Here is a 13781-nt window from a genome sequence, read left to right on the forward strand (position 1 = left end):
GTTAACAATAGGGGGGTTATTTCACATACAAATTACCCATCTGGGTGGCTATACAATGAAAAATCTGGTATGGGGGGCCATTGAACATTGGTTCCTATGTAAAATCGGGTCCATCGCATTGGTCGCATCGCATGCCATTATAATGGCATGCAATGGACCCGATTTTAAACGGCCATTTAACATTACATACAATGTAAAATCGGGTCGGTTGCATCGCATGCCATTATAATGGCATGCGATGGACCCGATTTTTACATTGTTGGGAAAGCTGTTAAAAAGCCCGAAATCGGGTCAGTCGGGTCCCATCGCATACCTTAAGTTAAGGTATGCGATGGGACCCAACGGGCGCCGTGCTAGGAAACAAGTACCGTTTTTCCTTTTGTTGGTGTTGATGTCCACACATGGCACATGGATCACAAATTAGTATACCACACCTCACTTGCAATGTTTCAGGACAGGTATCTCACTGCACTATGGCAATGCTCCGCACACGCTACCATTCGCAATCCCAGTCCACAAAGGTGGTTAAGTAAGAAATAGGTCAACAAAAATTTTAGAAAAAAAATTGCTAAAAACTCAATGTGTCAATATTTTTATGTATTGGGCATTGCCATGTCAACCTTTTGCTTATGTCAACCTTTAATTTATGTTGACATTGTGCATGTCAACTATATAGCGTTGACCTATCATCCAGATCCCCTTTAAGTTTGTGCATGCACAGTGTGTATATATATATATAAATAATAATAAAAGGCAAAAGACTCTTCACCTTTATGAGGTGAAGCATCGTCCGTGACAATTAGAGGCCACTCGATGGCCAAAATTACTTCTTTGTGTGCTAAAAAATGTAATTACAGAAATTGAAAGCAGGGGCACTGATCTGATGTTTCAAACTTGGAGAGGGAGCTGTGAAGAGGGAATGGGGTTGGGGAGGAGAGTTTGTGGGCACTAAAAAATGTCACAGCTCAAAGTGGAAGTAAAAACGGTCACAGCTCCAAGTGAAAGTACATTTCTGAAGCCATCATTTTGACTGGTTTTTAACTAGTTAGTGTAGAAAACTTACATGAAACACTTTAACATCCTGGCGCGTTCTTATTTTGTCAACAAAAGGGAGAGGTTGTCCTTTGGCTACTGGAATAGTTCCAAGTACTACAGTCCCTAGGCAATCCAATATTCTAGGTACAGCATGGGTAAATGAATGACTAAAGAGTTCCATTTTTCCAATCTCATCTATAACACACACAGATTTGTGTCTGGTATCTTCGGATGTCCCCGGGCCCTGGAAAGAGTTTAGAAAAAAAAAAGAACATTAACTACCGTACAAACAAATACACAAATTGTTCTTCATTGTGCAAAAATATTGCAACATTGACTTAATTTAAAATAAATTACCTGCTTTTCAAAGCCCCAAAAGGACTAGTTTGTTAATATATTCCTTATTCTATCAGATACAAAAGGAATTTGTTTTGAATGCATGGCTATTAAGTATATGATAAATCAAAGTGTAAGGGTGTCCAGGGCAGTGCCAGATTAAGGTCTAAATGGGCCTGGAATTGAAAATGATCAAGGGCCTATTATGTGCAATAATTGGGGTTGTGGCCAGCACCTAATAATGTGGGGGGCGTGACCAGTGTTCTGTTTGGGTGGTCTGCTCATGTCTCTATTTGTGTAAATACTTTCAACTAATTACATATGCCTGGAAAAGGCAGCGGGCTGGCAATGGAAAAATGTAGGGAGGTATATTAGCGGGTGCCCTCCAAAAGGTGCACCTGCAGGATGCTATATCCTAAGATACTTGCAGGGTGAGGCGGCACTCCAGTCATAAAAAAAATACTGAAAGCCAAAACTTGGTAGACAACATTTCAGCACCTTTTATGTGGTCACCTAAGTTTAAAACACCATATACCCCTTATACAAATCATGCAACACAATAGTAACCCCCTTATACTTTACTTGCCTCTTACACATTATGCCACATGGAATGAGCCCAACTTCACACTATGGCACACAGATTGATTCAAAATTCACGTTATGCCACACAAATTAAGACAAAATTCCCATTTTGCCACATGGATTAAGCCAAAATACAACCACTGGTAGGTGTGGTCATCAATGTGAGGGACGTGGCCTCAAAGAACACATATTATGCATTCTCTGATTTAAGTACAATACATATACTGTATGTACTGTCGCTCTCATTCATACATACACTGATGCTCCCATTAATACATACATACATACATGCACGCAGTGATACTCCCTTTCATACATACATACAGTATATACCTGCCTAAAGCTCCCATTCATTCATATACTAAAGCTCCCATTCATACATACCCGCGCTGAAGCTCCCATTCATTCATACATACACTGAAGCTCCCATTCATTCATACATACATGCACTAAAGCTCCCATTCATACATACATGCACTAAAGCTCCCATTCATTCATACATATATACATGCACTAAAGCTCCCATTCATTCATATATGCACTGATCCTCCCATTCATTCATACATACATGCACTGACGCTCCCATTCACACATACATACATACATAGATACGGGATGCAGCCATTTGGTCTACAGCATGATGGTCGACAGTCATTAGGTCGACACCATTAGGTCGACGTGGGAAAAGGTCGACATGGGTCTAGGTCAACATAGAAAAAGGCCGACATGGTTCTAGGTCAAATTGTCATTAGTTCAACAGGTCGTTAGTTTGACAGGTCATTAGTTCGACATCGTCTAGGTCGACAGTCAAAATGTCGACATGGGGTTTTTCTGTTTTTTTTGAGCCGACATGTGAGGCGGTATTTCATGCCCTACCATCCACTAGGGTGTGGTGGGAGAATAAAATAATGTGCCGAGCGCAGCGAGGCACAGTGCCCGATGCATCGTGAGCGCAGCGAGTGATGCAAGGGGATGCGGTGCACTTTAACTGTGTTGACATTCAGGTCAAAAAATTGTGAAAAACCCCATGTCGACCTTTTGACTGTCGACCTAAACATTGTCGAACTAATGACCTGTCGAACTAACGACCTTTCGACCTAGAACCATGTCGACCTAGACCCATGTTGACCTAATGACTGTCGACCATCATGCTGTAGACCAAATGATCCCAACCCATACATACATACTTTGAAGCTCCCATTCATTCATACATACACTGATGCTCCAATTCATACATCATAGGATGCTGGCAGTCAGATTACCAAAGTCGCTATCCCAACTAGTGGTCACAACACTGGTGCTGGAATCCAAACATCGATGAGGATGTTGGGATCCCAGCTGCAAGCATCTCACTTATTCAAAGCCGGCCTTAGCCTAAATGACGCCCTAGGCAAGATTTTGTTTGGTACCCCCTAGCAACGCCACTAGTTCCGCCTCTGACCCTGCTCCCCTTTCCCAGCACCATCAACCCTCATCATAGCAGTCATCATTTTGGCGCTCCTACCCGCAATATTTTAAATAGAAACGGTGCACACATACGGTGCGCAGCCCAAACAGGGGTGTGTTCTTGCTGGGAAGGGGCATGGCCACACAATAGTACCCCCAATTCAAATTATGCCACACAGTAGTGCCACTTTATTCACATTATATCATGCGATGGTGTCCCTTATTCACGTTACATCACACAGTAGTACCACTTTACCTTATATACATTACTCCTCACATTATTCGCATTATACCCTTAGAAAAAATTCCTGAGAAAATATGTATTTTAAGCACCTCCATGGCCACACTGCAACCCAGCACAAAGCAGTGTGTGCTGGGCAGAGGAGAAGAGCTGCAGCTGCTGCTGTCACTTAAGAGGAGGGGCCTGGGGCCCCCACTGGGACCTTCCATCAGACTTTGGCCTGGGTAATTTGTACCCCCTACCCCTTTCTCTCAGCGCACCCATGATAATACCACACAGTAATGCCCCTTACACATGACACACATTAATGTCCTTATAACCATAATGCCCCTTACACATTATGCCAACCTTTATTAATGCCCTTCATACACATAATGACAAAAATAATGGGTACTTGTGTATTTTGGCGGCGCCCATCGCATCGCATACCATAACGTATACGATGGTATGCGATGCGACGCGATATCATACGATAGTGCACGATGGCATACAATTTTGAAATTGTATGCCATTGTACATGGCATACAATGCCATACGATGCGATGCGATTAAACATTGTATAAGCACCCTAATGGGTGCTTATACAATGTTAAGCACCCAATTGGGTGCTTACAATGTTAAATGCACCCCCACGCCACCCCCCCACTATAAACGTGAACCCGAAGCGTGGCGAGCGCAGCGAGCCCGTGAGGGGCGTCGTTACGCGTCCTACGACCTTTTCATACCCCCACTATCCACGTCGGCGTGGAGTTGAGAATAGAATAGTGTGGCGAGCGCAGCGAGCCACCGTGCCCGAAGCGTGGCGAGCGCAGCGAGCCCCACGAGGGGACGTGGATACCTGTGAAGCCCGCGAAGGGACGCGTTTACCTGTGAAGGTATCCGCGTCCGCTCGCCACACTATTCTATTCTCAACTCCACGCCGACGTGGATAGTGGGGGTTTGAAAAGGTCGTAGGATGCGTACCGCCGCCCCTCGCGGGCTCGCTGCGCTCGCCACGCTTCGGGTTCACGTTTATAGTGGGGGGGTGGCGTGGGGGTGCATTTAACATTGTAAGCACCCATTTGGGTGCTGTAAAGCACCCTTTAGGGTGCTTATACGATTTTTGGTCGTATCGGGGGTCAAAATCGCATGCATGCGATGCGATCTGTCCGTCGTACGACGGACATCGGGGGCGCCGCCAAAATACACAAGTACCAAATAATGCCCCTTACACATATGTTGCACATTATTAATGCCCTTATACACATGACACACATAATGCCTGTTACACGTCGCACATTATTAATGCCCTTATACACATGACACACATAATGCCCATTACACATATGTTGCACATTATTAATGCCCTTATACACATGACACACATAATGCCTGTCACAAATTATTAATGCATTTATACATGACACACATAATGCCCCTTACACATATGCCGAACACTATTGCACAACCAACCCACCCGCAGACAGCACTCGCACAGCCGCTAACACTGTGACCTCTGCCTCTGCTTGGCTACAGATGTTTCCTCATACATCTTGACTCAATAAGCCATGCAGCTCCTGGCCAGTTCTGCTAATGTTGGGTGCTTTTTTTGCTGAAAATTAATCTTATTTGCACTGTTATGACCAGCACACACGAGGAGCTTCCAATGATTAAAATGATATGCGGCATGCCTATATTCTGTGTGCGACTGTGGCTGTACCTGCATACGGAATGCTATGTTACAGTGGTTTCCATGAATACACTATTTCATATGCAGAATATAGGCATGCTGCAAAATGCTGCATATCATTTTAATCAGCAGACGCTGCTGATGCCATTGGGCATTCCAAATGCCCTAGGCAATTGCCTAGTTTGCCTATGAATAAGGCCGGCTCTGCACTTATTGGTATCCAGGGCTGGATAGGGTTATGAATGGACAGAGGGAGGGTTAGTGTTAGGTTCCAGCAGGGGACTTGGGGTTATTTTGCAAAGGGGGAGGAGGAGGATAGGTTTAAGGCAGCAGGTACGAAGGTTAGGGTAATACACTAGCAAGGAACTAGCAGAGGGGGAGGGTTAACGTTAGGCCATGGCAAAGGGGGATTAGAGGAGGGCAGGGGAAAGGTATGTATACTGGACTCCTGTTGAGATTCCCTGCATTGGGATGCCAGAGTCAGTATTCTGACTGCTGGTCATCTGTATGTGCAGCAGTTATCAAGCATATCTATGGTCACAAAATAGAACATATACAAATACAGTATAGGTTAAAATGCAGAAAACAAATGATATAAACTGCTGTTATTTAATTTGGACAAAAAGATTAATCAGCACAGTCTGATAATATGGTTGCCAGATAGTCTCTGTATGTAATTGTACCTATTAATTCAGGTTTGTATATTTACAGAGAGGAATTAATATGAACATTTAGCAAAAAAGAAGAAAAATAATTCCTACAAGGGGCACTCAGAACTGGCTAATCATTGCTTATATAGCATATGCTTAATGATTAAGCTACAGTATGATTAAGCTCTAATGCAAAACGTATGTCAGGATGTTCACGGGGGGACACGGTACACATGCTCCATGTGACCGGCCCTACCCGCTAGAGGCTGTTCGTTAAACGTGTGTCAGCATTCATGCTGAAAATCATTGAAATAGTGTAAACTGTTTTGCACCTGTTATTGTGTATATCTGTTGCACCTGTTATTGTGTATATCTGTAATTTCCAATCCAGCAATGGAAGTTATGCGCCCTGATTTATATACAGTATATACGGCGGCGGCGCCGCTAATTGATTAACAAACGGCTTCTTGCATAATGCCGACAATATATTATATACTGCACGTGTCTTACTCCATGTATTATATTTAAGGACCATCCTATATGGCTATACTATATAACTAGATATACATGTCAGATGGTGAATAGAGAACCTACGGTTCTGTTCTGAGAACACTAACAGGTGAATTGTGTGAATTCAATAATTGCCCTCAGCTGCCGACGAAAAAAAATTCACTTTAGAATCTAAGTATTAATATTATAACAGTGTGGCACTGCTCATGGTTGATCGTCTTGTGAGCCGCATTAACCAGTAATGAGATATTGTGAGGGCAATTCAGCGAAATAGGATAATCATACAGAGGTATAGGATAATCATACTCCGTTTCATGGTTTAGTCACCAGTACAGGCAGGAGAGTTGTATTGACAACATTTTATAAGCCGCACATTATTAATGCCCTTATACACATGACACACATAATGCCCATTACACATATGTTGCACATTATTAATGCCCTTATACACATGACACACATAATGCCTGTTACACATGTCGCACATTATTAACCCCTTCCTGACACAGCATGTTTTTGCCTTCCTGACAGAGCCCTTTTTTTCAAATCTGACATGTATCACTTAAGTGGGGATAACTTTTTTTTGCTTTTACTTATCCCAGTGATTTTGAGATTGTTTTCTCGTGGCACATTGTACTTCAAATTAGTGGTAAATTTGGGTCGATACAGTCTGTGTTTTTTTGTGAAAAATACCAAAATGTCGTAAAAAAATGGAAAATTTAGCAATTTGCAAAATGTTAAATTTTCTGCTTGTGAGACAAATAATCATATCACTCAAAATAGTTAATAACTAACATAGACCATATGTCTACTTTATGTTTCCATCATTATTTCAACTTCCTTTTATTTTTTTGGACACTAGGAGGCTTACAATATAAATAGCAAATTTTCAAATTTTCAAGAAAATTTCAAACACTGATTTTTTTAGGGACCAGTTCAGTTCTGATGTGACTTTGAGGGACTTGTATGTGAGACACCCCCATAAATGATGCCATTTCAAAAACTGCACCCCTCACAGTATTCAAAACAGCATTTTGGAAGTTTGTTAACCCTTTAGGTGTTTCACAGGAATTAAAACAAAGTGTAGGTGAAATTTCAAAATTTCATTTTTTTTTGCAGATTTGCAATTTTAATACATTTTTCTAAGGAACACAGTAGATTTTACTAGAGAAATGTGACTAAAAATTGATTCCCCCAATTCTTTTGTTTTCATAAATATCCTATATGTGGCCCTAGTGTGCACGTTGACCAAACCACAGGCTTCATAATAGAAGGAGCACCTACTTGATTTTGGAGCCTCCTTTTTATGAGATTATTTTTTAGGCACCATGTAGGTTTCTAGGCACCATAAGATGCTAAAATTTAGGAACCCCCCCACAAGTGACCCCATTTTGCAAACTACACCCCTCAGGGAATTCATCTAGGGGTATAGTGTACATTTCAAACCCCCAGGGGTTTCACCAATTGTGGTACAACTGGGCAGTGAAAATGAAAAATTAATTTTTTTACACAAAAATGCAGTTCTGGCTCAATTTTTCATTTTCACAAGGAATGAAGGAGACAAAGCACCCCAAAATCTGTGCCCCAATTTCTCCCGAGTACGGCAATGCCTCACATGTGACCAAAAAATACCATTTGGGTGCATGGCAGGACTCAGAAGGGAAGGAGTGATTTTTGGATTTTGCAGCTCAGATTCTGGTGGAATGTTGGTGGGTGCTATGTCGCATTAGCAAGACCCCCCAAGCACCAATACAGTGGAACCCCCCCCACAAGTGACCCCATTTTGCAAACTACACCCCTCAGGGAATTCATCTAGGGGTATAGTGTACATTTCAAACCCCCAGGGGTTTCACCAATTTTGATACAACTGGGCTGTGCAAATGAAAAATTACATTTTTTACACAAAAATGCAGTTCTGGCTTAAAATTTTTCATTTTCACAAGGAATGAAGGAGACAAAGCACCCCAAAATCTGTGCCCCAATTTCTCCCGAGTACGGCAATGCCTCACATGTGACCAAAAAATACCATTTGGGTGCATGGCAGGACTCAGAAGGGAAGGAGTGATTTTTGGATTTTGCAGCTCAGATTCTGGTGGAATGTTGGTGGGTGCTATGTCGCATTAGCAAGACCCCCCAAGCACCAATACAGTGGAACCCCCCCACAAGTGACCCCATTTTGCAAACTACACCCCTCAGGGAATTCATCTAGGGGTATAGTGTACATTTCAAACCCCCAGGGGTTTCACCAATTTTGATACAACTGGGCTGTGCAAATGAAAAATTACATTTTTTTACACAAAAATGCAGTTCTGACTCAAAATTTTTCATTTTCACAAGGAATGAAGGAGACAAAGCACCCCAAAATCTGTGCCCCAATTTCTCCCGAGTACGGCAATGCCTCACATGTGACCAAAAAATACCATTTGGGTGCATGGCAGGACTCAGAAGGGAAGGAGTGATTTTTGGATTTTGCAGCTCAGATTCTGGTGGAATTTTGGTGGGTGCTATGTCGCATTAGCAAGACCCCCAAAGCACCAATACAGTGGAAGCCCCCCACAAGTGACCCCATTTTGCAAACTACACCCCTCAGGGAATTCATCTAGGGGTATAGTGTACATTTCAAACCCCCAGGGGTTTCACCAATTTTGATACAACTGGGCTGTGCAAATGAAAAATTACATTTTTTTACACAAAAATGCAGTTCTGGCTCAAAATTTTTCATTTTCACAAGGAATGAAGGAGACAAAGCACCCCAAAATCTGTGCCACAATTTCTCCCGAGTACGGCAATGCCTCATATGTGACCAAAAAATACCATTTGGGTGCATGGCAGGACTCAGAAGGGAAGGAGTGATTTTTGTATTTTGCAGCTCAGATTCTGGTGGAATTTTGATGGGTGCTATGTCGCATTAGCAAGACCCCCAAAGCACCAATACAGTGGAAGCCCCCCACAAGTGACCCCATTGTGCAAACTACACCCCTCAGGGAATTCAACTAGGGGTATAGTGTACATTTCAAACCCCCAGGGGTTTCACCAATTTTGATACAACTGGGCAGTGAAAATTAAAAATTAATTTTTTTACACAAAAATGCCGTTCTGGCTCAAAATTTTTCATTTTCAGAAGGTATGAAGGAGAAAAAGCACCCCAAAATCTGTGCCCCAATTTCTCCCGAGTACGGCAATGCCTCATGTGTGACCAAAAAGTGGCAGGACTCAGAAGGGAAGGAGTGATATTTGGATTTTGCAGCACAGATTCTGGTGGAATGTTGGTGGGTGCTATGTCGCATTAGCAAGACCCCCAAAGCACCAATACAGTGGAACCCCCCCACAAGTGACCCCATTGTGCAAACTACACCCCTCAGGGAATTCATCTAGGGGTATAGTGTACATTTCAAACCCCCAGGGGTTTCACCAATTTTGATACAACTGGGCAGTGAAAATGAAAAATTACATTTTTTTTACACAAAAATGCAGTTCTGGCTCAAAATTTTTCATTTTCAGAAGGTATGAAGGAGAAAAAGCACCCCAAAATCTGTGCCCCAATTTCTCCCGAGTACGGCAATGCCTCACATGTGACCAAAAAATACCAGTTGGGTGCATGGCAGGACTCAGAAGGGAAGGAGTGATTTTTGGATTTTGCGGCTCAGATTCTGGTGGAATGAATGGTGGGTGCTATGTGGCATTAGCAAGACCCCCCAAGCACGGTGAAATTATGAACCTAATAATCCATAGATGTGTGGTATATTTTAAAACACTTCTTTATACATAGGCCGGGTTTGTCGGGGCAAGTGTCACACTGGAAAATAGTTTGCTTTCTTATTCCCTTTTTATAGCAAACTTTGCACCTTTTTTGTGTCCTGCCCTTTTTTCCAGTGGAGGGGATTTCATCAGGAAAATGCTGCCCTGGTACAATACGGGGGCCAGTACTAGAAGTACTGGGGCCCTCTGCCTGCTGGTTCCCAAATATTAGGCCCTTTATGACTTCCTCTTGAAAGTGCATAAATGTCCCCCTCTGGCTGGTAGAACGGAATAGCACGTAAGCGTTATACAGTGCCATCTGGATGATATACACGGCCAGCTTCTTGTACCAGATTTTTGTTTTCCGCAGGGCACTGTACGGCTTCAGTACCTGATCTGAAAGATCCACTCCGCCCATGTACCTATTGTAATCCAGGATACAATTAGGTTTTGAGGTGTGGGTACTGGTACCTCGTACAGGGACGGAGGTGGTACTGTCTCCGTGAATTGTTGTCAGTATAAGGACATCCCTCTTGTCCTTATATTTGACCAACAACATATTTTCGGTGCATATTCCCCTGCTTTCACCCCTTCTTATTACTTGGGCAATGTGCGTTTTTGGGAGGCCTCTTTGGTTCTTGCGCACAGTACCGCAAGCTGCTGTACCTCTTGAACCAAGGGCCTTAAACAGGGGGATGCTGGTGTAAAAGTTATCCACATAGAGGTGATAACCTTTATCCAGGAAGGGGTGCACTAAATCCCAGACAATTTTTCCACTAACACCTACGAGGGAGGGGGGGCATTCTGGCGGTTCAATTCTTGAATCCTTCCCTTCATATACCCTAAACCTGTGAGTGTACCCTGAGGTGCTTTCACACAGCTTATACATTTTTATGCCATACCTTGCCCTCTTACTGGGAAGGTACTGGCGGAATTTAACCCTTCCTTTAAAATGTATAAGGGACTCGTCTATGCAAATGAATTTATCTGGGATGTACATCTCTTCAAATTTGGCACTGAAGTGATCAATGACCGGCCTGACTTTGAATAGCCGGTCAAAGGTGGGATCATCTCTGGGTGGGCACTGTGCATTATCGTTGTAATGCAAAAATTTAAGGATTAACTCAAAACGAGTCCGGGTCATGGCCATACGGTAAAGTGGGGTGCTGTACAGAACATCTGTACTCCAATATTGCCTAATTTCTGGCTTTTTTACTATGCCCATATGAAACACCAGACCCCAAAACGTCATCATCTCTACTGCATCTACAGGGGTCCACCTAGCAAATGATGACGTGGGGTTTTGAGCAATAAACTGCTGGGCATATAAATTAGTTTGGTCCACCATTAAATTTATAAAATCATCAGAAAAAAATAATTTGAAAAAGTCAATTTCTCTGAGACCTGTGGAATCAAATTGGATTACTGGGATGGCCAAAAACTCAGGAACCTGGGGCTCAAAATTGTCTGGTGGTGGGGTCCATACGAGTTCAATTATTGGGGGGGGGGGTCTCAGCTGCTCTACGGGGGCGTCTTTGAGGGGGTCCCTTATCACTAGAGGAGGAAGAGGAGCTTAAGATGAATCCTTCAAATTCCCCGCTTGCCTCACTGGCTGTGTCAGAGTCAGAGGCAAGCATGGCATATGCCTCCTCCGCTGAATACATTCTTCTGGATGACTGGGATGACATTTGGGATGCCATTTTTATTTTTGTGTTTCTGGTAGTGAAATGTTTCAACACGTGTATAGTGTAGGGGGGGTACAAACTTTATTTCAATGTAGTATGTAGTGTGTAGTGTGTATGTAGTGCAGAAAAAAAAAAAAAAAAAAGGTCTGCGCCAAAAATTGAGCACAGATGTTGGTCAGTAATGTCAGTCACTGAACAGCGCTCAAAGGCAACAGGAATTTGATCAAAAAAAAAAAAAGATCAACCCTGTGCCGAAAAAGCTGATCAGTGATGTACGTCACTGATCAGCGCACAGTGGCCACAGGACACCCACAAAATCACAGTGTGTGTAAAAAAAAAATTAAAAAAAAGACCCCACAGCACCCTCAAAAAAAAAAAAAAAAGGTGATCACTGATGCGACACTGATTACCAGTGAGGGGCAGCAGGTGCACAACCTTTGGTGCAACTGACAGTGCAACTGGCAGCAACTGACAGGTATACTGTATATAAAAAAAAACCCTGCACCCCCAAAAAGTTGCTGATCAGCACAGATATACTGATCAGCACAAAAGGGGGGGTAGCAGACACAAAATATAGCACTCTCTATCACTCTCTGTCACTATCTCTCTCTATCTATCTCTCTATCTCTCACTATCTATCACTCTATGACACTGCAGCAGCAGCACTGACAGTTATATATATAAAAAAAAACCCTGCAGCCCCAAAAAGGGGGGGTAGCAGACACAAAATATAGCACTCTCTATCACTATCTCTCTATCTCTCACTATCTATCACTCTATGACACTGCAGCAGCAGCACTGACAGTTATATATATAAAAAAAAACCTGCAGCCCCAAAAAGGGGGGGTAGCAGACACAAAATATAGCACTCTCTATCACTATCTCTCTATCTCTCATTATCTATCACTCTATGACACTGCAGCAGCAGCACTGACAGTTATATATATATATAAAAAAAAACCTGCACCCCCAAAAAGGGGGGGTAGCAGACACAAAATATAGCACTCTGTCACTATCTCTCTATCTCTCTCTATCTCTCTCTCTATCTCTCTATCACACTGCAGCAGCAGCAGGAAGTCACAAGAAGTCAGATCCAGGAAGCATCCAGCACGCTACAAGCAGTGATCAGGTGATCAGGTAAGGTATTTGCAAGGATCAGGTAAGTATTTGCAAGGATCAGGTCAGTATCACAGCAGATAGGCACGGTGACCGCTCTGCACGCAATTCCAGACCGGAATGGCGTCTGCAGTGCAGTCACCGTTAGTTTAAATGTCGCGCCTTGGCTGTGATTGGTCCGTGGGTCCCACGGACCAAATCACAGCCTTGGGGGCAGGTGGGGTGAGGTGTCGTCGTCACCGATGACCCCCTCATGCCCCCTGACGCCCGGCGGTGATTGACACCTGTGTTACCGAGCATCTGATTCGCTGGTAACACAGGAAAATGCTGTGAATGGCTGTTCACACTGAACAGCCAATCACAGCGATCGCCGACGGGGGGGTGGCATCGCAGCCCCCCCTGGGCATGCAGGGACATGTCTGCTGTCAGGGACAGCAGACATCGTCCCTCTGTCACTGCGTCTCTAGACGCAGTGACACTTTAAAGTCATGACGTACATTTATGCCATGTGTCGGGAAGTACATCCCGACCATGACGTAAATGTACGTCAAATGTCGGGAAGGGGTTAATGCCCTTATACACATGACACACATAATGCCCTGACACACATAATGCCCAAAGACCCTGAACCAGGAACCAAAAAGAGGACACTTTAAAGAATTGGGGTATCTCAAGAGGAAGTGTGGAAAGCACTACAACAACATGGGGACCACTCCAATACTATCTACAGCAGTGGCAACCATCCCAGATATGTGAGTGACATTGACTGTCCC

General features: G+C 43.4%; 1 protein-coding gene across 5 annotated transcripts in view; it reads right to left on the reverse strand.

The window, feature by feature from the left end:
- Window positions 1–13781, reverse strand: part of NTPCR (nucleoside-triphosphatase, cancer-related) — a 109709-nt gene that overhangs the window by 44029 nt on the left and 51899 nt on the right. For all 5 annotated transcript variants that reach the window (XR_014471646.1, XR_014471645.1, XM_083176368.1 and 2 more), the window contains one exon: window positions 1064–1279. Coding sequence is in view for 3 of the 5 variants with exons in the window: in XM_083176368.1 (XP_083032494.1) it covers window positions 1064–1279 (216 nt within the window). In the remaining 2 variants the exon portion in view is untranslated. The remainder of the gene's footprint in view (window positions 1–1063; window positions 1280–13781) is intronic.

Source organism: Crinia signifera, chromosome 3 (genome assembly GCF_055691185.1).
Source record: "Crinia signifera chromosome 3, ASM5569118v1, whole genome shotgun sequence".
Classification (NCBI taxonomy): domain Eukaryota; kingdom Metazoa; phylum Chordata; class Amphibia; order Anura; family Myobatrachidae; genus Crinia; species Crinia signifera.